Source organism: Scyliorhinus torazame, chromosome 3, assembly GCF_047496885.1.
Source record: "Scyliorhinus torazame isolate Kashiwa2021f chromosome 3, sScyTor2.1, whole genome shotgun sequence".
NCBI lineage: Eukaryota > Metazoa > Chordata > Chondrichthyes > Carcharhiniformes > Scyliorhinidae > Scyliorhinus > Scyliorhinus torazame.
Window position 1 is genome coordinate 115,673,185 of NC_092709.1, and position 24,767 is coordinate 115,697,951.

Consider the following 24,767-nt stretch of genomic DNA (forward strand, 5'->3'; position numbering starts at 1 on the left):
TGACCTTGGAGCCCCCAGTGGATTCTCCTTGACTAAATACCGTTCTTATGTACCTGTTGTAATACAATATGAACATCCATTGCGAGGGGCAGTGTAAATGAGATCTTGCTGGTGTCTGGGCCTGTGTCGCTGTTTGCGCTGACAGCAAACGTGGGCTCAAAATCTCCCCCTTCGACTCCAATTTTCCCACACTGGCCATATTAACAAATTCCAGTAATCAATGGTACTGTAAATTTAAGGTAACTGGTCAGTCAACAATAACCTGAGCTAGGGCGGCATGGTGACGCAGTGGTTAGCACTTCTGGGTGCCTCATGGTGCCGAGGACCCGGGGTCGATCCCAGCCCCATGTCACTGTCCGTGTGGAGTTTGCACATTTTCCCCGTGTCTGCATGGGTCTCACCCCCACAATCCAAAAAGATGTGCAGGGCAGGTGGATTGGCCATGCTAATTTGCCCCTTAATTGGAAAAAAAAATAATTGGGTACTCAAAATTTATTTTGAAAAAAACAATAACCCTGAGCTTTTTTTATTGCAAGTTTCAAAGCCACATTAATGATTTTAGCGAACTGTAACAATTGTTTATATTCCCAAGTACAACAGAATCCCAGGGCACATAATCCTGGCTGACAGGTACATTTTTATTACAGTTAAACAGAGGATTATTTTTCAATTAGCAGAGGCAAATATATCTCTCTCTGCTAGCAATTGTTTGCATAGTTTGACTTAGACAATCATAGTCTACTGAGGGAAATCAGTCTCACTGCGGATTACAAAAGGTTAACCAATGAAGTTTCATTGCACGTTTTGTTTGACTTGTATAGTTTGTCCCTGAAGCACAATATATAAATCAACTTAGTAGCGGAATACATTTAAACTGCTGCTCTTCATTTTTCTTAACCGTGGCTCCTTCTCAGAATTATTTAATCATATTTTACACAAATGCCTCCATACTCAGTACATTGGGTTACGTTTACAGCATTCTTCCTTTCTCATTTGAACATTGCCCTGATTTTTATTTCTGTTTTTCTTTTTTTGTAAGAGTTCATAGCTAATTCCAAAGTGATAAACCCACAGCTGGTGTAAACTGCATTGCGTCTAGGTTAATGGGGTAGATTTTGATATTGTGTGATCGGGTAAAACGGGAGACAGCGAATCTGCAGCCTGTTTTATGTGTCTTCCAAATTTTACTTTCATTGATTACAATGCAAATAAAAAAATGCTTTAAAAAAAATTATTTCATGGAATGTGGGCGTCGCTGGCAAGACCAACATTTCTTACCAATCCCTAATTGCCCTTGAACTGAATGGCTTGCTGTGTCATTTAAAAAATATATATTTTTATTCAAGGCGTTTTCATTTTTATACGAAAGAAAAATGCAGCCATCTTTACACATAATCAAAAAAAAACACCACCCCACTTCTCTAATCACCCTACATGCCCTGTTTAAAACTAACCAATAAAACAAATTATAACACTAAACAGAAAGGAAAGCAAACCCAAGCTCCCCATCACCCCCACCCCTGACGTTCACAGATCCTTAAAGTAGGAAATGAATACCCTCCACCTCGAGAGGAAACCCCCCCTCCGACTCACGAATGGTGAACTATATCTTCTCTGGATGTAAGAATTCTGACAGGTTCCTCAGAAGCCTGGCGGCTTCGGAGCCCACCACCCTCTCAAGATCCGCCTCCGGGCTATCAGGGAGGCAAAGGCCAACACACCAGCCTCTCTCCCCACCTGCACTCCCGGATCCTCTGAAACCCTGAATACCGCCACCCACCGGTTCGGAGCCACCCTCACCCCAAAATCACTGACTTGGTCCCCGAGAAGGACTTCTAGAACGCCACCAAGTTCGGGCATGACCAAAACATGCGTGTATGGCTCGCAGGCCTCCCCTAATCACCGCCCACCTCCGGACTTTGTCATGTGCGCTCTATGCATCATTTTAAATTGAATTAAACATAATCTCACACAGGAGAATGTCGCATTTACTCTCCGCATGGCCTCACTCCAAACCCGCTCCTTCAATTACCCCACCCAGCTCCTCCTCCCACTTACTCTTAAATTCCCCTCCCCCTCCATCACCTGCTGGTAAATGTCAGAGACTCTACCTTCCCCCATCTCATTCTGGGACACAATCTTTTCAAGCAATGAAAGGGGCGACAACTGTGGAAATGTAACCAACTCCTTCTGTATTAAATTCCTAATCTGTAGGAACCAGAACCCCTTTGGCAACTCAAACTTCTCCTCCAATTCTCCCAACTCTGCAAACCAGCTTTCCACAAATAAGTCCCGAAACCACTTTATCCCCTCCTGCTCCCACACCCTGGGTGGGATTCTGTGATCCTAAGGCTAAGTGTTGGCGCCGTTGGAAACACCGTCGCGTTTCTCGACGGCATCAACACAGCCTCAGGATCAGCAATACTGGTCCCTACAGGAGGCCAGTACGGCACTGGAGCGTCCCTCGCCGCTCCAGCTGCTGATCCCGGCATGAACTGGGCGCAGCAGGATCCGCTCATGCGCAGTGGTACCAGCGGCAATTGCCGCATGCGCAGTGGCTCCCTTCAACGTGCCGGCCCCGACGCAACATGGCACAGGGCTACAGGGGCCGGTGCGGAAGAAAGGAAGCCCCCAGCCAGAGAGGCCGGCCGACCGATCGGTTGGCCCCGATCGCGGGCCAGGCCACATCGGAGGCCCCACCCGACTAGACCCCCCACCCCCCCCAACAGGCCGCCCCCCGACCCTTCCACGCCGAGTTCCCGCCGGCTGGGAGCAGGTGTGGACAGCGCCGGCAGGACTCTGCTTTTTTACGACGGCCGCTCGGCCCATCCCGGGACGCGGCCCTCGACAGGCGCCAACCACGCTGGCGCCAATGGCGCTGATTCTCCGCTCTGCGGGGAATCACGTGCCGGCGCCGGGGCAGCGTGGCACGATCCGCGCCGGTCGCGGGGATTCTCCGGTACGGCCCCGGGCTGAGAGAATCCCGCCCCTGTAGATTGCATCCAACCCGGCTGGAATAAATCTGTGATTCCCACCTGTCGCCGCCCACAATGACATGGCCCCAATCCTGAAATGCTGCCTGAACTGATTCACTACCCTTAACATGACTACTACCACCTGAGTACTACATGGAGTACTTAGGTGAGAACAGAAGGAATGCCATCACCAATACCTTCAGACATGTCCCCCTTCACGACACCTCCTCAACCCGCCTCTACACCGACCCCTACCCACAACCCACTTGCATGCCTTCTCTGCTTTCGCCGGCCAATAATACTTCAACAGAGCCAGGCCTCCACCCGCCCCCCCCGCCTCTCACTCTCCATAAAAGCACTTCAAATCCGGGGCACCTTGCCCGCCCATATCATTGGTGATCATCCCGTTTACCCTCCCAAAAATCGACTTAAGCACAAAAATCAGGGGATTCTGAAAAACAAACAAAACCTTCGGGAGATCAGTCATCTTCACGGTCTGGACACACCTCGCCAATGATAATAGAAGATCATCCCACCTCTTGAAATCCCCTCCACCAAATCCGCCAAGTTCAATTTGTGTAGCTGCGACCAACTATGTGCCACCTGTATCCCCACAAAACAAAGCTTGGCTTGACCGCCGAAACGGTAACTTCTACCCTGTACCTGAGTATTTACCACAAACTCCTCACTCTTTTCCCACATATACCTTGTACCCCAAAAACGACCCATATTTCGTCAGGATCCCCAGAACACCATCGATACTTGGAACCAGGTCCGTGACGTATAATAGGAGGTCATCAGCGTTCATGGACAGCTGGTATTCCACCCTCTGGTAAACCACTGTTGCACCTATATTAGGTGATGTAAGGTAGGACCATTACTACAGGTTCGCCGGTAGTCCCTGTCTGCTGGCTCCGCCCAGTAGGCGGAGTATAAATATGCGTGTCCTCCATTCAGCAGTCATTTCGCCAGTTGCTGTGGGAAGCCACACATCTTAGAGCAATAAAGCCTCAGTTGTATCCAACTCGAGTCTTTGTTCAATTGATCGTGCCTCACACCCCCATTCTCTCTATTCCTCACTACTCTGCTAAAGCCCGAAGCACCATTGGCAATGCCTCAATCGCAAATGTGAAAAACAAAGGGGACAGTGGATAACCCTGCCCCATTCCCCGATGCAGGCAAAAATATCACAAATTTATAGCATTTGCACGTACACTCGCCGTGGGGACCCTGTATGACATCTTAATCCACCAACAAACCCCAGCCCCAGACCAAACCGCCGTAGCACCTCAAAAAGGTACTCCCACTCAATCTGGTCAAATGCCTTCTCTGCGTCCATAGATATTACTACCTCCCTTTGAGCACCACTGCCCCTCTCACCTTGATGTCTAGCCCCGAATGAAACACTTGTATCACCCACCCTTTCCTCAGCCTTGTGTAATCCTTAAACCTCAGGTGAGTCTCTTGCCTAAAAACAATGTGCGGAATTCACCCCCCCCCCCCCCACCACGGCGGGTGGGAGAATCGCCGGGGCGCCGCCCGCGTCCCGCCACGCCGCCCCGATGCGCGCACGCGATTCTCCCCTCCTGAATAAAGTTCCAAAGTTGGGTCTTGTAGATGAACCCACCCCAAAAACCCAAGTCGTCAAACATTTCCCAGTCCATGGTCTCTTCGAAAGCCACTCGCCCCACCGGCATGTCGAAGCAGAACTCCCCTCCTTCATTCATGACCCACAAGCGAGGCGGGTGTATCATCCCGAATCACACCTTGCCCCTGAAGAGAGCAGCCTTGGCCTTGTTAAACCCAGCCATTCTCTTGGCCAGCTCTGCATCCAAGTCCTGATAAATGCGGACCATATGCCCTTCCAAGTACATTCCCGAGTCTCCTTTTCCCATCCTCGGGATCCTTTCCTGTCCAAATACCAATGGAGCATCATGATGATTGCCCTCGGCAACTCCCCAGTTCTCGGCCCCCTCTTCAATGATCGATGGGCCCAATCGACAACTGTAGAAATGGGCGGCACGGTAGCACAGTGGTTAGCACTGTTGCTTCACTGCCAGGGACCCGGGTTTGATTCTTGTCTTGGGTCATTGTCTGTGCGGAGTCTGCACGTTCTCCCTCAGTGTACCTGAACTGGTGCCAGAGTGTGGTGACTAGGGGCTATTCACAGTAAGTTCATTGCAGTGTTAATGCAAGCCTACTTGTGACAATAATAAAGATTATTATTAAATGTGGCAGTCAATCGGCTGACAGAAAACTCCTGTAAGTAGCAATGTGATTATGCCTAGTTAATCTTTTTCTGTGATGCTAATTGTATGATAATGTCGGCCAGGACCCAGTCCAGAATTCTCCTGCTCCTCTTTGAAATAGTACCATGCAATATTATATATTAACCTAAGAGGACACACAGAAACGCGGGCTGATGTCTCAGCCAAAAGACAGTCTTTTATTACACTCCCCCTTATGTACATGCACATACAGAGATCACTACAGACCGCACCTCTGACAGTGCAGCGCTCCCTCAGTAATTGTTTTGTTCAAGTCATGGAGTGAGACTTGAATCCATAACCATCTGACTCAGGAGAAAGTGCTAAAAACTGAGTCTCAGCTAAAGAAAGGGTAAACCGTTCATTTGAAGCGCTATGAAGACTCGTTGTGGGTCGGTGTGAGGGTGGGTATGTATAGAGAGATTCAAATGTAACTTTCACTGAAGGTGTAAAACGTGTGACAAGAGATTATCTTCCCTTTGTGCATTGCACACAATTTTCCATTGCATTGATACTAAAAGGGAAGCTAAGATCCATGGAGTGGAGATTTTCTCCAGAGTGATCTGTAGCCTCCAGACAGAGTTACAGTGACTTCAGGAAGTGCTAAATAAGTGGAAGGCAGACTCCTACAAAGTTCAAATTCCTGATAACTGAACAGGTCCATTAGCTGGTGGCTGCATGTTCTACATTTGCATCTGCACTTTTGCCTCTTGGCTCACATTTCACCAAGTGTTCCCTCCAGTTTACTAACAATCCCTGTCAGAGTGGAATATTTCTGTGTTAGTGCTGGTGCTTTTTATTGTAGGAGTGAGTCTTTGGAACATAGAATCCCTAGAGTGCAGAAGGAGGTCATTCGGCCCATCGGGTCCACACTGACCCTCTCAAAGAGCACCCTACCCAATCCCTCGCCCGATCCCTGTAACACCGTAATGCCACCTAATCTGTCATCCCTGGACATCAAGGTGCAATTTTTTTATCGTGGCCAATCCACCTAGCCAGCACATTTTTGGACTGTGGGAGCACCTGGAGAAAACCCATGCAGACACGGGGAGAAAGTGCAAACTCCACACAGACAGTCAAGCAAAGGTCAGAATTGAACCCAGGTCCCTGGCACTGTGAGGCAGCAGTGCTAACCACTGTGCCACCGTGCTGCCTTCAGTCCAAGCTACACAGTTGGATCAGCCCCAATAGTAGCATAACAATGAATCATAGAATCATATAATTTACAGTGCAGAAGGAGGCCATTCGGCCCATCGATGCTGCACCGGCCCTTGGAAAGAGTATCCTACTTAAGCTCACACCTCTACCCTATCTGTAACCCAGTAACCCCACCTAACCTTTTGGACACTAAGGGGCAATTTAGCATGGCCAATTCACCTAACCTGCACATCTTTGGACTGTGGGTGGAAACCGGAGCACCCAGAGGAAACCCACGCAGAAACGGGGAGAACGTATAAATACCACACAGACAGTCAACCGATGCTGGAATTGAACCCAGGCCTCTGGAGCTGTTAGGCAGCAGTGCTAACCATTGTGCCACTGTGCCGCCCCGAATGAAATACAAGTAAATTTGATATGCCCCATTTCCTTTTATGTAGTCTTGACCTATAAATAGATGCAACAGGATATCTTCGGAAGGGGGAACCTGGAGTCCTGTGTGGAGCTGCAAACTGGAATTGTTAATATGCAGTAGTATAAGTGTCCTTAGTATCACCTCACAGGACAGTGAAATCAGTATCTATATACAGGGAGTTAAGTAATAAATCTTTAGTGCTGTATCCATGCATTCCATGTGTTACAATCCATTCACTGCTTGCTGGCACTTATTGAACTCTGTAATATGCTGAAGTGAACAATTATTCATTCTGTAAATACAGTAGGTTTTCAATAGTGTTATCCCAAATTAGTTGAGAATGTAATTGAGTTAATAATTAATAATTACAAATTAAAATGTCTCAAAATAAGATTGGGTTTTATAATTTGAGGGCTATATCAACTCAGCAAACAGCACACGTAAATTAGTTAATTGCTGTAACCCAAGGATGATAGTTTAATTACTATAAGTTCAAGGAATGTTATTGTCGTGCACAAGGCTATCATTTATTGTCCATCCCAAATTGTTCATGAGAACATAAGAGCATATGAATAGGAGCAGAAGTGGCATGTTTTGGCATGAGTTCTGATGCCAAGTAGTGCTGGTGGAACCCAAATTAAGCAGGTTGCTGATGAGTACAAAACCGCTTGATACCAGTGTCAATGGCATTTCTATCACTCGCTGATTTTTGCAGGTAAGCCGATGAGGCAGTTATTGGCCAGATTGGACTGTGTTCCTTTTTGCAAACAGGAAATACAATTTTCCACATTGTTGGGTAAATGTCTGGGTTGTAGCTGCATTGGAACAGGTTGGTTAGGGGAATGACTAGTTCTGGGGTGTAGGTTACTCGACAGGGATGTTACCAGGGTCCATTGCCTTTGCTATATCCAGTGCACTCAGTTGTTTATTAATATCAGATTGGCTAAAGACTGGCATCTGTGATGGTGGAGACCTTGGAAGGAGACGGTCATCCACTCGGCACTTTTGGCTGAAGATCTTGACCAACATTTCAGCCTGACTTCATTCAGGATGGGGATGATCATGGAACCTCCTCATCCAGTTAGCTATCTGATAATCTAGAATTATTTACAAATGGATGTAACTGGCAGATTAACTGCAGAGTTTTGGCCTGATCAGTTGATTGTGAGATCACTTAGCTTGGTCTGTAACATATTGTTCCTGCTGTTTAACATGCATGTAGTCATGTATTGTAATTCCACCATGTTCACACCTCATATTTAGGAATACCGGATGTGGGATTAGTTTAGATGGGCTTTTTGGTTGGCATGGACCAGATTGGGCTGAAGGGCCTGTCTCCATGGCGTAGATTCTATGATTATGCTCCCGGTATGCTCACTTGCACTCCTTAGTTGAACCAGGGTGATTAACAAAACCTCCATTGTATAATATACAGGCCAACCTTTGTACACCACACATATTCTGTTGACTGTGACTGTGTCAGTGATGTCCATCCATCCTTGCATAGCCTGGGGGGAGGTGGGGGGGGGGGGGGGGGGGTGCTGACCTCCTCTTGCAGCCCTCTAGGTTCAGGACCACTCTCTTTCCTTTCCGGTCTCCACGAAAGCCTCCAGGTCCTCATCACAGAATCATGGAGCTGCCCTGTGCCAGGATCCAGGCCTCCATCAATCCTGAGACATTCTTGAAATCAGAGCTTCTATGCTCATCCAATCTAGTTACAGATGTAAAATCATGTCCCAGCAATGGCTGCTGTGGTCTGGTTATATCAGGTCCGCACTCCGAGCTGTCCCGCCCCCATTGCTGATTCTGTGGCCACCAACCAATCTAATAAACAGTGCCTTTCATGCCCACTGGACATCTCAAAATGTTTAACATCCAATTAAGTGTTTTTGATGTTTACCCATTGTTGTAATGTGGTAAATGCAGCAATTTACACACAGCGAACTTCATCAGCAGCAATTTGATAATGACCAGATAATCTGTTTCTGTGATGTTGATTGAGGGATAGATTTTCATCAGGAGGTCAGAGAGAACTCGCCTGCTCTTGTTCAAAATAATGCCATTGGATCTTTTATGTCCACCTGAGAGGGCAAATGTTTTATCCGAAAGGTGGCACCTTCGACAGTGCGGCCATAAAAAATTAAATGTGTCGCCTTTATTTGTCTTATGCTTATAATCAGCTGTTAGAGTACGTTTCTGGGATTTGCTCATACATCAATTAGAAGGTTTGTCATCAAACCTGTCATTATTCAAGATTTCCAGACTTGTGGGATATAGGATGCTGAGAGCTATACCGCCAACATATTCTGGGTTACATGTTGGAGTTTAAGGGTAGTCAGCTGGATAGAAACACTGTTGCAGATGGAAATGGTTTTCTTTTAAAGTTAGTGGGAAGTGACCTGACCCTTCCCGTTATCAGCTAGATTTTGACCATTTGTCTGGTAATATATCTCACTGATTTCTCTCCTTTTCAGCCTGAGGTGCACAGGTGCTAAGTTCCATTCTTCCCCCCTGTTGCTAGCAGGAGTTCCCAGAAGAACTGCCTTCAGTTCCAGGAGGCTCCTGGACAATTCAGGATGGTTAGCGACCCTGGTCCTGGCTGCTGCCTGTGCATGTTTGTGTAATCTGATTGGTGATGACAAATGACATAATGGTAATGGAGTGTGTCGGCAATAATATATATGTAGATGGGATACAAATGAAAAAGAAAATCAAACTCAAACTTAAATAAAGGTCGTTATAGAGAGAAAGAGGGTGCAAATCAGCTTTGATTGGGTTACAGAACAGGCGGCAGTGGATTTATCAACCCATTATAGACTCTGGCCAGAATTTCCCATTGAGGAAACGATGTTCTCCTGACGGAGCTTGCACCTGATTTGCGCTCACGCTCGGGGCGCAAATCTGGAAGCGATTCACAACCCCTCGCCAGGCGTCGATCCCATTTTTTGCCCAATGCTGGATTCTCCGCTCCACTACGAATCGCCTTTCTGGCATCGCGAAACAGCGAATCCAGCCTCCTGTCTGTCTTCCCTTCCATTGGCTTTGGGCAGATGATCCTTTACTGACTGTTCTGCACCAACGCTGAATTTGAATTTCATTCCCACAGTGAGACAGATGTGCCTCAATGACCTGAAGAGGACACATAAGCAAAAAGCTGACAAATATGTAGATAATACCAAAAACAGGAAGCAAAGCAATTAATGAAAAACAACATAGCCTGAAACATGAAGATTCTGAATGTTCAGTTAATTTGGTCAATATGTAGCAAATTCATGGACAAGCATAAGGGGGGCAATTGCCTGAAACTGGGAAAAAATATTAAATGGAACAGTGTACGATATTGCTAAGAATGAAAAAGATCCAGTGGCCAGAACAGATAAACATGTCATTGTCCTGAACCTGCATCTGTGCATTATGCCATTTGTAACTGATTGCAGTATTCATGCTCCTGAAACTTGAAGGTTTGAAACTAGAATGGAGATACTAAAACAGGGACTATGAGGAAGGAATGTGTGCAATTGGGAGAAAGGGTCAATTAAAGATTAAGTTGTTTTTGATAAGTTACAAGGGCAGAGAGCGTGAGAGGGCACCAAGCATGAGTCAAAGAAAGGGAATGCTAGGTTTTCAGGTGCTGGAGAGCAAGAGAGAATATTCTGAGTTAAGAATAGGGCGAGAAGGGGGCAGGTAGCTTGATCTTGATTTTGGAAGCAAAGAATTTCACGGACTGCTGACAATTACTTACAGAGTTGAAGGTGGGAGGTGTCGGGAAGATGGGTTGAAGCAGTTTGTGATGGAGAAGATGAATATTTGATTGCCCATGCTGTAGAAGATAACCCGAGACTTTTATAATAATTTAGCCACAGTAAGAGAGATGGAGTACTCCCTGAAGATGACTTCTGCAAGCCAAATTTGAAGGTGGACAGCCAGGCAGTTTGTATCATGTTCACTTTCATTTGGGCCTAAATAACCAAAGTCCCTGAACTAAGACTGTGGTAGCAACTGTTATGCCAACGGAAATGGTAGAAAGTAGGATATTCCTTAATATGAAGGATTTAGTGGAAACAAAGTGAGAAAACCTGATAGTGCAGAAGCTGTGGAGCTGATTCATGACAATGACAGGGGTACGGTGAAAAGGCGAGGGAATGAAAAAATGAAATGAAAATCGCTTATTGTCACAAGTAGGCTTCAAATGAAGTTACTGTGAAAAGCCCCTAGTCGCCACATTCCGGCGCCTGTTCGGGGAGGCTGGTATGGGAATTGAACCGTGCTGCTGGCCTGCCTTGGTCTGCTTTCAAAGCCAGCGATTTAGCCCAGTGTGCGAAACCAGCCACACTAAACAGTGTGCTCAAATGGCGGTGCAGATACACTGTGCCAAATGGTCTCCTTCTGCACTGTCATAATTCTGTGATGAAGGCATCAGTGACAACACAAGTGGTGGCATCGAGAACAAAGAGTTCCAATAGGCATTTGAGGAAATTAAAGGTAGTTTGGGGGCAATTCTCCAAAATGGAGACAAAGTGCTCGTGCCGTCGTGAACCCTGTCGCGTTTCACGATGGCACGAAATGGGCACGGGGCCAGAATGGCACTGGAGCAGTTCATGCTGCTCCAGCCTCCCCGGCGCTAAATGGGCGCCGCGCCAACCCGCGCATGCGTGGGGGACTTCTTCAGCGCGCCGGCCCCGACTCAACATGGCGTCGGTATTCAGGGGCCGGTCGCGCAGGAAAGTAGGCCCGGGGGGGAGAGGCCGGCCCGCCTATCGGTGGGCCCCGATCACGGGCCAGACCCCATCGGAGGCTCCCCCGGTGCAGGATCGCTTTTCCCCGCCCCACAGGCCGCCCCCCGACCCTTCGTGCAGAGTTCCAGCCGGCAGCGACCAGGGGTGAATGGCACCGGCGGGACTCTGTAATATCTGCGCGGCTGCGCGGCCCATCTGGGCCGGAGAATCGGCGGTCCCGCCGATTCCAGTGACCCGCGGCCAGCGCTGCATCAAATGCGCTGGCGCAAATGGCGCCGATTCTCCGTACCTCGGAGAATCGCGCGCCGGCGTCGGGGCGTCATGACGCGGTTGCTGCGATTCTCCGGCTCGGCGCGGGGCTCGGAGAATCGCCCCCTTTGTCTTTCTCCATGGGTCGCATGAGTGGGTGTAGAGTTTAAACATAAGAAGGGAGATGTATAAGAGAAGATAAATAAGGATGTCAGTCTCGGATAAGGATGGAGAGGCATATGTACAGGGAGTGGTTGAGGGAGGTGAGAGCAGAAAAACTGGAATATTGTGTGCAGTTTTGGTCTCCTTATCTGAGGAACATATTCTTGCGAGGGAAGAACTACAGTGAATGTTTACCGGACTGATTCCTGGGATGGTGGGACTGATGTATGAGGACGGATTGAGTCAGTTAGGACTAGATTCGCTGGAATTTAGAAGAATGTGAGGGGGGATCTCATATAAACCTATAAAAGTCTAACAGGACTAGATTGGGTAGATTAAGGAAGGATGTTTCCGATGCTGGGGAAGTTCAGAGCCAGAGGTCACAGTCTGAGGATAAGGGGTAAATCATTTAGGACTGATATAAGGAGATACTTCTTCATCCAGAAAGTGTTGAGCCTGTGGAATTCTCTATCACAGAAAGCAATTGAGGCCAAAACATTGTATGCTTTCAAGAAGGACTTAGATATAGTTCTTGGGGCCAAACGGATCAAAGGACATGAGGGGAAAGCGGGAACAGGTTACTGAGTTGGATGATCAGCCATGATCATAATGAATGATAGAGCAGGCTCGAAGGGCCGAATGGCCTGCACCTGTTTTCCAATTTCTATGTTTCTATATCACTTCAGATGCAGGTTCTAGTCACCACGATTCAGATGCTTAGTGGATAGACTAACTTCGATCAGACAGCAGAAACTGTCAATAAAGAAGACACCAAGGTGTGCAAATGATTGGGATGAGGAGGTAAATGATGAGGATCTTGAAAACTGGTAGTGAATGAAGTGTCAAAATATGCAACAATTGCCAAAGTAGTAAGAAGATAGTTCAAAATGATACCTGGAGATGGGCACCACAATACTTACAGAGTGGAGATACACTACTTAATAAAGAGGAATGTGAAGTCTGTTGAAAAATTATCATTGGCATGTCAAACTTCAGTCAGTTCTGTGTTAATAGACCACGGACAGTAAGACCATAAGACATAGGAGCAGAATTAGGCTACTCGGCCCATCGATATTTTCTCATCCCCATTCTCCTGCCTTCTCCTCATAACCCCTGACCCCCTTATTAATCAAGAACCTATCTATCTCTGTCTTAAAGACACTCAGTGATTTGGCCTCCACAGCCTTCTGCAGCAAAGAATTCCACAGATTCACCACCCTCTGGCTGAAGAAATTCCTCCTCATCTGTGTTTTAAAGGATCGTCCCTTTTGTCTGAGATGGTGTCCTCTGGTTCTAGTTTTTCCTACAAATTGAATATCCTCTCCACGTCCACTCTATCCAGGCCTCGCAGTATCTTGTAAGTTTCAATAAGGTCCCTCTCACCCTTCTAAACTCCAACGAGTACAGACCCAGAGTCCTCAACCGTTCCTCATACGACAAGCTCTTCATTCCAGAGATCATTCTTGTGAACTCCTCTGGACCCTTTCCAAGACCAGCACATCCTTCCTTAGATATGGGGCCCAAAACTGCTCACAATACTCCAAATGGGGTCTGACCAGAGCCTTATACAGCCTCAGAAGTACATCCCTGGTCTTGTATTCTAGCCCTCTTGACATGAATGCTATTGTTTGTTTGCAGAAGATTGTTGTTTGCAAAAGAACAAATACATTCTTAGATAATCCAGAGAGAACAGGAAGACAATGATTAACTTCAGAAGCCAGTTGGAACACGGGAACACTCACTCTTAAAATCAGTGGAATAGGGCAGATTTCGGAGATGACTACACCATTGATATTTGATTACAGCGATGTCATCATAAAACAAAAGCTCCACTAAAACCAATAGGCACTTTTCATGTTATACCTTTATCTAACCTGACTGAGGGAAGCAACAAACTCCAATAGGTTCATTTGACATTATGAATAATACCACATATTCTGTCCATTTTGCAGAATGACAAATCTCCAAGACGCTCAACAAGTCGGTCGAGCAACATATCAAAGGTAAGGATATCCTTTTTATTTGAAAAGGAAATCTGACATTTACAATTTTGTGTTCATTGACAAGAGAGACCAAAGCAATATTATGATCTTAGCATTAGGAGAACGTAATTGTAGTTTGCATGTGATAGAGAACTCAGCTGTAGTACTTTCCAGAAAATGATGGCCTGTAAACCGAATAGCAGGTATGATTTTATGAAGCATAATTCTGTCAAAAGTATTGCTGCCTGTTTATGGTACTTGGCAGCGACAGCCACATCCTATGGATGAATAAAAAATTGTGTGATAGCAACCAGAGAACTTGCAAGAGGGACAAAGTAGAAATAACGATGGCTTTTTTATATCGATATGGAATTCAAAAGAGTTAGCAGAAAAATTGGGTTGTTCCATAACTATTAACTTTGCCTTCCAAAGACTTCTCTAACTTCTAATCTGTGCACTTAAAAGAGAGGTTTGCTCATTTCCTGTTCGATGGGGATAAGCAACCTACCTGCAAAGTTAGGCACATTGTAGAAACCAGGAATGTCCCTCTCCTCTGAATTCAACCCTGTTAAAGATGTTTAAAACTTCGTTATGAGTTGGTGAATGTTTTAAGTTTGAATTTTTAATGGGGCACACAGTTTAGCTATGCCTTCAAAAGCTGATCAGTTGAAAGGAGGTGGGTAAAGAGAGGGAACCAGGCTTGGTTTGCCCAGGGCATCACCCGGACCATAAGAAGGTCAGCAGAACAAAAGGAGACTGGGCATTAGGTAAAGGAGTGCCATTGCTACTGCACAGGTGTTGGGAGAAAATTTATAAAATGAATTTATGGGATGTGGGCCTCTCGGGCAAGGGCAGAATTTGTTGCCCATCCTAATTGCCCTTGAGAAGTTGGTGATGAGCTGCCTTCTTGAACCGTTGCAGTCCATGTGGTGTAGGTACACCCACAGTGCATTAGGGAAGGAGTTCCAGGATTTTGACCAACCACAGTGAAGGAATAGCGTTATAGCTCCAATCCAGGACGGTGAGTGGCTTGGAGGGTGTTATGTTCTCTGTTGCAGCTGCAAAGAGAACGATTCAGAGGTGGCACTTGTCGAGTTCGTATAACATAGTCCACAGGATTTATTTTACAAGATGCTGCTCAGAGTACAATGAACTCCACAAAAGCCGCGAAACATTCCGATGATATCATTGCATAACACGTGACATTACACCAGCCAGTGCTGTTACTCTGATACATAACACCCCTCCCTCTTTACTGCTTTAGTGTCCCTGGCATTTTTACTTAATCAAACTCTTTGACACAGATCCAATACATTATACCATAACATTGTAATGTTACGGATACATTTGTACATTATTAAGACAGTCTCTTGGGTGGATGTCTGTCTCGTTTTGGCAGAACACGACATTCAGGAACTTGGCTCCTAGTGGTAGGAGGAGTGGCTTCCTGTACACTGGTCAGTGTTATATTTGACAAAGCCAACTCAAGAACTGTCTCTGGTTGTGTGGATGACTCTGTCATAACAGGTTCCATAATCTCGGCAATTGTTGTCCTCAAGTATGACATGACTGCCCATACTCTCTGTGCTGTAGGCATCTGGTACAGATTCTGTACTCTCACTACGTGCAGGCAATAATTGGTCAGCATGTCAACGCCAATTTCAGTCCTACGGTCAAAGACTCTGCTTTTGAAATGTAGTTCCCTTCTAGCCATTTGTGTCTGATGTTGTTACCTGACTATCTCTGAAGTTGAAGGGGGAATCAAAAGGTTAAACTGTGCATAGTTCCCTTATGAACATCAGTATAGCCGGTGAACTTTGTGTTGTTGAATATGCAGTGTTTCTGTATGTCATAAGAAAGCTATTGACACGTTTCGGTAGAGAGCCTTTAAACCTTGAAACCTTCCACTGCATGCTTGAGCGAGTTTACGAAACGTTTAGCCAAACTGTCGCTAGTTGGATGGCAGGAGTAGATTTGATATGGTGAATGCCATACCCCTTCAGGTAGTCCTCAAATTCAATAGATGTGAACTGCATTTCGCTCCCAAGTTGTTCAGGTCACCCGAATTTTGCAAATACCTCATCAAGCCTTTCTATGGTCTGTTCCATAGTTGTTGATTTCATAATGGCAACCTCCGGCCACTTCGAATGTACATCAACCTTGACCAAAAACATGTGTCCTTCGATTGGTCCCTCATAATCGGCATTGATTCTTTCCCATGGCCTGGTAAGCCATCCCCATGGATGCAAAAGTTGTAGTCCAGGTACATTTCTCAACGCAGAGTAGGATTGGCATAACCCCACCTTCTCCTCTATGGGGCATCCAACCCCCACGACCAGAAGTAGTTTCCTTCTTTAAGATTGGGACTATCAGGGTTGCTCAATCGCTGGTGGTGACTTGCTCAATGACTTCTGTCTTCAGTAACTTCCTAAGTTCTTCTTCACTTCAGGTCGAATGGCATAGGGTGTGTTTTCAAACACTGTCTGCCTTTACCTTTAGTTTCACTTTGATCCCAGTCATGAAACTAAGTGACTCCTGAAATACCTTTGCATACTTTCTCAGAGTTGGTTGAAGATTGTTCGTAGAATCAAGTTGTTCTACAACGGCCCAGTTTAGCTTACTCTGCCTTAACCAAGATCTCCCAAACAATGCTGCAAAGTCTACTTGAACAATATGGAGAGGGAACTCCACTTTCTGCTCATTAACTTCCACAGTCACCTTGATGAAGTCCTTCAGCAGCATGACCACCTTGGTATATGTCCTCAAAACCATATCCAATGGTTGCAATGGCAGATATTTCAATTTCTGGTAGTATATCAATGCAGGTATAAGTGATACTGCAACGCCTGTACCCACTTCCATCTTAATAGTATTCCCATTTAATTTTGGATAGACCCAAAATCATTGCTTGTCTCCTTGTACTGATAGAACATCGAGCTTAAATTCCTTAAGCTGACTTGACACTTTGGTACTCGGTGAGTCTTCAGTTGGATCATGTAACTCATAAACTTACCCTGTAGATTTTGCAGTATTTTTCTTGGTACACTTCTTTTGTGCTGATGAAGGTTGGTGTGACCACTGTGCCTGGGCAATGCGACCAATTTTACCATAATTTTTGAATTTTTTTCTCCTTACTCCAACAATCTCCAGCCATATATCCTACTTGGTTGCAGCAATGACACGGTAGGTTCTTAGGGACCTGCTTCACACAGACGGCATCTTATGGACTTTAGCTCAAACTCCAATATATGAAGCTTCTCTTGCAGCAGGTTCCATTGACGTTGCGATTTCTATCACAGATTTTAGGGTTAATGCACCTTCAGTCAACAATTTCCTTTGGATGGCTTCATTCCTGAGGCCATAAACTAATCGATCTTTCAACTATTAATAGTGGACAGGGAGAGAAAAGTTCTTGCAAGACAGTCATTAACTTATCATATGACTTGTCTCCAGGTTTAGCTGGGTGTACTAATTCTGTAGCAACATGAATGTTTTCATTCCGACTGACCTGAGAAAGGTCACTGGTGTCTGACTGGCTTTAAGGAATGATTGGAACCTTTCCTCATAAGAGTTCCATGTCTCCTCCTCCTCATTAAACATGCCTACTGCACCTTCCAACCAATTTTGGGTTGCAGCTCCCTGATCTATACTACTCAGCCTTCAGCCTGTCCTCCCTGCTGTTTATGTTCTCTCAGTTTAAAATGGACTAACCTGCAATGCACAAGCAGACTAGCTGTTTCTGTGCCTTGCTATCAATTCCCAGGCACTGGTTGTAGAGTCGTCAACCCTGTCGGTCTGCGTTCCTGAGCTATTTCAGTGCCTCGAGTGTGGTCTCCGGAGCTCTACCCACTACAACGGTAAGTGTACAGGAAACCTTGATCCTTTCTTTGACGTAAGCCCCAGTAATTTGCAGTTGGCCAGTAACTTTTTTTCTAAACCCTTTTACTTGCACTAGCGGCTGTCGCGATCAACTGGATGATTCACCGACGCCCTGTTACAAACTGTACACTGTCCAAGAACTTACTTGAGAGTTGTTTTTACTTGCCACAATGATGATTTCACCTTGGAAGTCGACAATATTTTTCCCGACCTCACTTCCGGTGGTATATGGGCCTGGATCTCCGTCGGCGATTCTTTAACCTGGCTCACAAAATCGCCATGGAATGCTGTTTTCCTCCCGATTTCTTTTACAGTCCAGATCTCATCGCCAGTTTCTCTTTTGTTATATTCTCTGTTGCAATGAGAAAGAATCAGAGGTAGCCCACGTCAAGTTCACATAATATAGTGCAAGGGGTTTATTTTACAAGATTCTGCTCAAACAGGGTGCAGTGGTGAACTTCACAAAAGCCCACAAAGTTAGAGTTAGATGGTGTCATTGCATAACACGTGACATACACCAACCAATATCAGAGGGGAACTTCCAGATCATGATGTTCCCAAATACCTGCTGTCCTTGTTCTTCTAATTTGTGCTGGTCCTGGGTTCAGAAGGTGCTGTGAGTGGAGCCTTGCTGAGTAGCTGCAGTGCATCTGGTGGATGGTGCACAATGATTGAACACCCAGTGCCTGGTCTTTAAATGGGCTTCCCCTGTGATTCTCACAAGAAGATAATCACAGAAATCTTGTGCCCTCATTGCCAGGGACCTCACACCTTACAACACTGGTCACCGTGCCCTGTCAGGAAGTATCAATTTCTTTGTAATCGTGAACTTCTTTGCTTCGGCTCATTCCGAGGATCAGCTGTGCACCTCAGCTGTGCACCTTGGTGGGATCTCACAAAGGGCAGCACACCACTTGTCTTCGCAGGTCACTGACGCAAGAGCTGGATGTTACACAGTCATCTCACGACAGAATGGTCTTGCAGGAACCAAGGGCCTATGGTTTCAGCACCATCATTGGATTCCTCAGGTGCATGATATCATCGATTGGAACCATATGGCCATCAAAGCACCCAGCAATCACTCAATCTGATTCATCATCAGGAAGGGCTTCCACTCCCACAGTGTTGAGCTGGCCTATGAGCACAGTAAGAGTTTCCTAAAACTGTTCCCACACTTTCCAGGCAGCTGCCATAACTCCTTCATCCTTCTGCTGTCCAGACTGCAGGGATTTTCACCCCAACCCCCCAAAATCCATGGATCCCCTGAAGACATGGCTTCTTACCCCTCTCCCCAGACAGAGACACAATAGGCAAAACAACCAAAGCCACCTGTCCTGAAAAATAGCCGTTAAGCAGGTCTTTGATTTTGTAAGGATATGGTTGCGGTCTGGTTGATTGGCATCTTGCAATACCCTCCTGCAAGGGTCTTGGTCTTGTGATCTGCTGCAGTCTCTAGCATGGCTTTCTAGAAAGGTGTGGACCATGAGGATGATGAGGTCTGGCAGGGAACAACTCATTGGCGGAGAAGCAGGATGTAAGAGAGGAGAGGCAGAGAGAGAGATGACACTGAACATCTCTGCACCAAGAGTTAGCATTCTCCTGCCACCCACTGGGAAGAGGGCCTTCTTTTCTCTCCCTCACAGCCTCCAGCATTTGATCCAGGCTGGCATTGTTGAAGCAAAGGTGCCTGGTTACCCGGGCTCCTGCTCTCCTGTGACATCTTGCTTCCCTCTGGTGTAGTGGAAGGCTTTGATAAAATAAACAGATCTCTCGCTCAGGATAACAAGCAAGCTCAGTGATTGTTGCAGTGGTGTCTAAATAAGTCTGACACTTCAACTGGCCTACCTCAGTCCCCCCTCCCATTCAGCAGATAAACCCATCACCATATCAATGAAGAACTGCCTAACATTAAAATCATAACTTTAATCAGTCTCCCACCTTACGCATGTCTCTGACCTAAAAGCAAACCTCACTGCCTGTCCAAAAATGGGTTTTGATTTTTGATTTCCGTTTTGTCAGTGGTGGCGTTTTTTTCTCCAAGCCCTCAGTTTGGAGTGGTCCGATTCTCGATTAATAATCCCATTGCAAACGTGTGATATGGTAAAATAAGAGGGGTGGTTTATTACACACACACACACAGACACACACACAAACATATATATACACACACACACACATATATACACACACACACATCTACGCACATACACACGCACGCACGGTCCTGGGTGTCAGACAAAGGATGTATTTTCTCCGGCTTCAAATCTCACGATGTTTAACAGAGGAGTCAGGGCAGCACAATGATGCGGTGGTTAGCACTGCTGCCTCACACCGCCGAAGAACCGGGTCCGATCTCGGCCCCGGGTCACCGTCCGTGTGGAGTTTGTACATTCCCCCCGTGCCTGCATGGGTTTCACCCCCACAAACTAAAGTTGTGCAGGCTAGGTGGATTGGCCAATCTTTTGAACTCCACCAACAAAACAGAAGAAAGGAGGTGGATTGGCCACGCTAAATTGCCCCTTAATTGGAAAAATAAATAAAAAATAGAGGAGTCAGGGTCCCTTTTGTCTTTTGCAGACATACATGGCAGAATTTTTTGATCCAGCCAGCGGCGGGTTTCGTGGTAGGTGGGAGTGGAACATCTAGCAGCGGTAAAAGCCAGGAACCCACCGGCAAACCAGCCGTTTGCAATTCTATTGAGGGGTGTTAATAGCGGCCCAGCCTGTCCACTGCCTAATGGCGTGAATGTCATTTGCATTTGATTAAATCTCAGGAAGGCTCATTAAAACATCTGCTTGCCAGAATCTCCTCGCGCCTTCTAATCTTGCGTCACGTCAGCAGAAATTTACATCGGCCTCAAACCCATTTGAAAATGTATGGCACACACAAGCCAAACCTCAGTTCACTTGTGATTTCAAGGTGAGTGCAACATGCATAGCCTACTTGCCATCATGCTGCACCGATCTTGTTACGATGAATGCCACACTTCTGGAGAAGCAGGATTGGCCCCCTCCTGCTCTCTGCCAACATTGTCAACAAGAACACCACGATTCTGCAGTAATCATGCAGGCCTCCACTTTCAGATACTGATCAGTACTGCACCCAGGATTGAGGAGAGCAGTGGTCTTATACCCAGTGTCTGATACAACTGTGCTCTGGTACCGGGGGTGGGGGGGGGGGGGGGGGGGGGGGGGGGACTGGGGAGGGAGGGCTGTGAGAGGGTGGGTGAGGGAAGGAGGAACATAGGGGGAGGTCTATAGTCCCTCCCCTCATCTCGCCCCCCCCCCGCCCCCCTCCCCCCTCCCCCCCCCGCCCCCCCTCTCTTGCATACTCCCCCTTTCCCTTCCCCCCCTCCCCCCTCCCCCCCGCCCCCCCCTCCCCCTCCCCCCGCCCCCCAAATGATTCCAGGTTTGAGAAGATTGTGCAATGAAGAGAGATTGAAGAAGTAGAATCTAATTTTTTTATGTGTATGACAATATGATTTATGCATCAAACACACAGATATATAAATATTTTTTGCAGTTATAGCCAGGCAGAAACAGAGGTGTGATTCTAAATAAATACTGCAGTTAAAATCACTACATTGATTGACTTCTTGGCTGTCCTCAGCTTTTGGAATCGGTTGCCCCCTAGTGCGCAAACTAGAACAAAAGCAGAAAATGGTGGAAATACTGAGCAGGGTAAGCAGCATCTAGCTGGTAAGTCAGTGTATCAGATGTGTTCCTCGTCAGCTTTGATATTCACTGGCAAAGCTCACACATTCTGATGGAGGTCCACAACCTAAAGTGTCAACGGCTCTGTTCTCTCCACGGATGCTGCCTAACCTTTTTCCAGTAATTTCTATTTTTGTTTTATTTGGAATAATAATCTTTATTAGTGTCATAAATAGGCTTATATAACACTGCAATGAAGTTACTGTAAAAATCCCCGAGTTGCCACACTCCGGCACCTGTTCGGGTACACTGAGGGAGAATTCAGAATATCCAATTCACCAAACAGCAGGGGCGGGATTCTCCGAAATGGAGGCAGAGTGTTTGCGACGTCGTGAACACCGTTGAGGTTCATGACGGCGCGAAACGGCCCCTATCCCGACCACTTCAGGGCCCGATAATGGGCTAGGAGCGGCGCCGCGTCATTTACGCGCGCCAGGCCTTGGCGCTGCGTAAAGGCGGCGCCGCATACATGACGCGGCCGGCGCCGCATAACTGGCGTCCTCTCCGAGACTGCCCCGCAAGAAGATGTCTGATGGATCTTGCGGGGCTGCGGCAGAAAGGAGGTCCTCCTTCAGAGAGGCCGGCCCGACGATCGTTGGCACCGATCGCGGGCCAGACCCCATTTGCGGCCCCCCCCGGTGCAGGATTCCCCCTCTCTCTCTTCCCCCCCCCCCCCCCGCAGGCCGCCCACCCAGCATTCCCGCGCTGTTCCCGCCGGCAGCGACCAGGTGTGGATGGCGCCGGGGGGAACCTGCCGTTTTGGGCAGGCCGCTCGACCCATCCGGCACTGAGAATCGCGGGGGTACCGGTGAACCGCCATTTTGGCTGTCTCGGGCGATTCACTGGACTGCACCGCGCAAAACGCGATTGTGCCGATCTGGCCGCTTCCGTGAATCGCGGGAGGTCGTCGGACCAGCGTGGCGGGAAAATTTGGCGACCCAGGCGATTCTCCAAACAGGCGCGGGAGCGGAGAATCGCACCCCATGTCTTTCGGGTCTTGTGGGAAGAAACCGGAGCACCCGGAGGAAACCCACGCAGACATGGGGAGGACGTGCAGACTCTGCACAGACAATGACTCAAGCCGGGAATCGAGGCTGGGTCCCTGCCGCTGTGAAGCAACAGTGCTAACCACTGTGCTACCGTGCAGCCATCTTTCCAGCAGCTAGTTCTTTTTTTAGTTTCGTTGAGGCAGGCAACAATTACTTTGACATTGTAAAGCCAGGGATAGAACAAAGAATTATGGCTATGAGTACTAAAATTATGAAAGATGGTCAGATAAATCCTGAAAGAGGATAATGGCACAAGCTGTATTCCATTGGTCTTTGGTGTTTTGTTCTCAATATTACAAGATGCTCCGCAAACTTACAAGATGCTTTCAATTCCTTGCAGGCACTATACATGAGGGTGTCTGTCAGTTTTGACCAATAGCTCCAATTTAATGGCCCTACAGTGTGTAATTGAGAATTCTCATCCTGTTTCTTGGGTGAGATATCATCATCGTTCTTTACTGAGTTCCCTTTTCCAAATTTCTTCATTTATGTTTTGTTTTCACACCATCACTTATCCTTAAGTGTTCTCCTTATGCTCCCAGCGGTCAATAATCACCTGTCAGTCTTAACACTGGTGATCGATAATGTATTCAAATCCCAGAGTATCGTGGTCAGGTCTGATTCTGTCCCACTGTGATGCACTATCAATTACGACGAGACGAGAGGAGAATGTAATCGAGGCTTTATTACACAGAGATGTGTGGCCTCCTACAGCAGCTGACAAAATGGCTGCTGTTCGGAGAGCAAACACATTTATACTCCGCGTCCTGGACGGAGCCAGCAGGCAGGGATCTACCCCCGTACCTGTAGTACAGGGGCCTTACCGTAAAACCCATATATACAATATAATACAACAGTGGTGACTACCACATTCACCCCCTGTTAAAAATGAGTCCAGCGGGGGTGGGGGAAAACTATATACATACAGATTGGTTTTAAAATTACAGAGAAGGTTACAAATTTAGACAATCGGGCGCCTTGATCTGTCGTTGAGAGCGCCGCAGTGTTGGTGGCGACTCAGGCGTGGCTTGGACTTCGGTGACTCCGGGAGCGTGTCACTTCACCAGGCGTGCACGGTCTGGCCGGTAGATGTGCGGTTTACACTCTGCGCAGACGTGGCAGTCTCTGGTGACAGCCCTGACTTCCTCGATGGAGTAGGGCAGATTGCGGGCCTTAATGAAGTGGTACAAGCGGGTGACTCCCGGGTGACAGAGATCGTCGTGCAGGGTCCGGAGTCGGTCCACTTGTGCGCTGGCACATGTACCTCGGGACAGGGCATCGGGGGGCTCATTGAGTTTACCGGGGCGATACAAAATCTTGTAACTGTAGGTGGAGAGCTCGATCCTCCACCTCAAGATTTTATCGTTTTTGATCTTACCCCGCTGTGTTGTTAAACATGAAGGCAACCGACCGTTGGTCAGTGAAGAGAGTGAATGTCCTGCCGGCCAGGTAATGCCATCAATGTTGCACAGCTTCAACGATCGCTTGGGCCTCCTTTTTGATGGAGGGGTGCTGAATTTTGGAGCCATGGAGGGTGCGAGAAAAGAATGCCACGGGCCTGCCTGCCTGGCTGAGGGTGGCATCCAGAGCGACATCTGATGCATCGCTCTCGACTTGGAAGGGGAGCGTCTCGTCGACCGCGTGCATCGCAGCCTTGACGATGTCGGCATTGATACGGTTGAAGGCCTGGTGAGCCTCGGCTGTCAGTGGGAAAGTGGTGGATTGAATGAGTGGGCGGGCCTTGTCCACATAGTTTGGGACCCACTGGGCGTAATACGAAAAGAACCCCAGGCATCGTTTGAGGGCCTTGGGGCAGTGGGGGAGGGGGAGTTCCATGAGGGGGCGCATGCAATCGGGGTCGGGCCCTAGAACTCCGTTCTGAACCACATAGTCGAGGATGGCTCATCGGTTCGTGCTAAACACACACTTTTCCTTGTTGTAAGTTAGGTTGAGCAGTTTGGCGGTGTGGAGAAATTTGGAAAGATTAGCGTTGTGGTCCCGCTGGTCGTGGCCGCAGATGGTGATGTTGTCCAGGTGCGGGAAAGTGGCCGGCAGCCCGTACGGTCAACCATTCGGTCCATCTCCCGTTGGAAGACTGAGACCCCGTTGGTGACGCCGAAGGGAACCCTAAGGAAATGGTAACGGCGGCCGTCTGCTTCAAACGCAGTGTATGGGTGGACCG

The 24,767-nt window shown here is 47.4% G+C and overlaps 1 protein-coding gene across 4 annotated transcripts in view; it reads left to right on the forward strand.

The window, feature by feature from the left end:
• Window positions 1–24,767, forward strand: part of LOC140408653 (E3 ubiquitin-protein ligase MARCHF1-like) — a 1,031,995-nt gene that overhangs the window by 712,760 nt on the left and 294,468 nt on the right. For all 4 annotated transcript variants that reach the window (XM_072496141.1, XM_072496142.1, XM_072496144.1 and 1 more), the window contains one exon: window positions 13,915–13,965. In XM_072496141.1, the coding sequence (XP_072352242.1) occupies window positions 13,915–13,965 (51 nt within the window). The remainder of the gene's footprint in view (window positions 1–13,914; window positions 13,966–24,767) is intronic.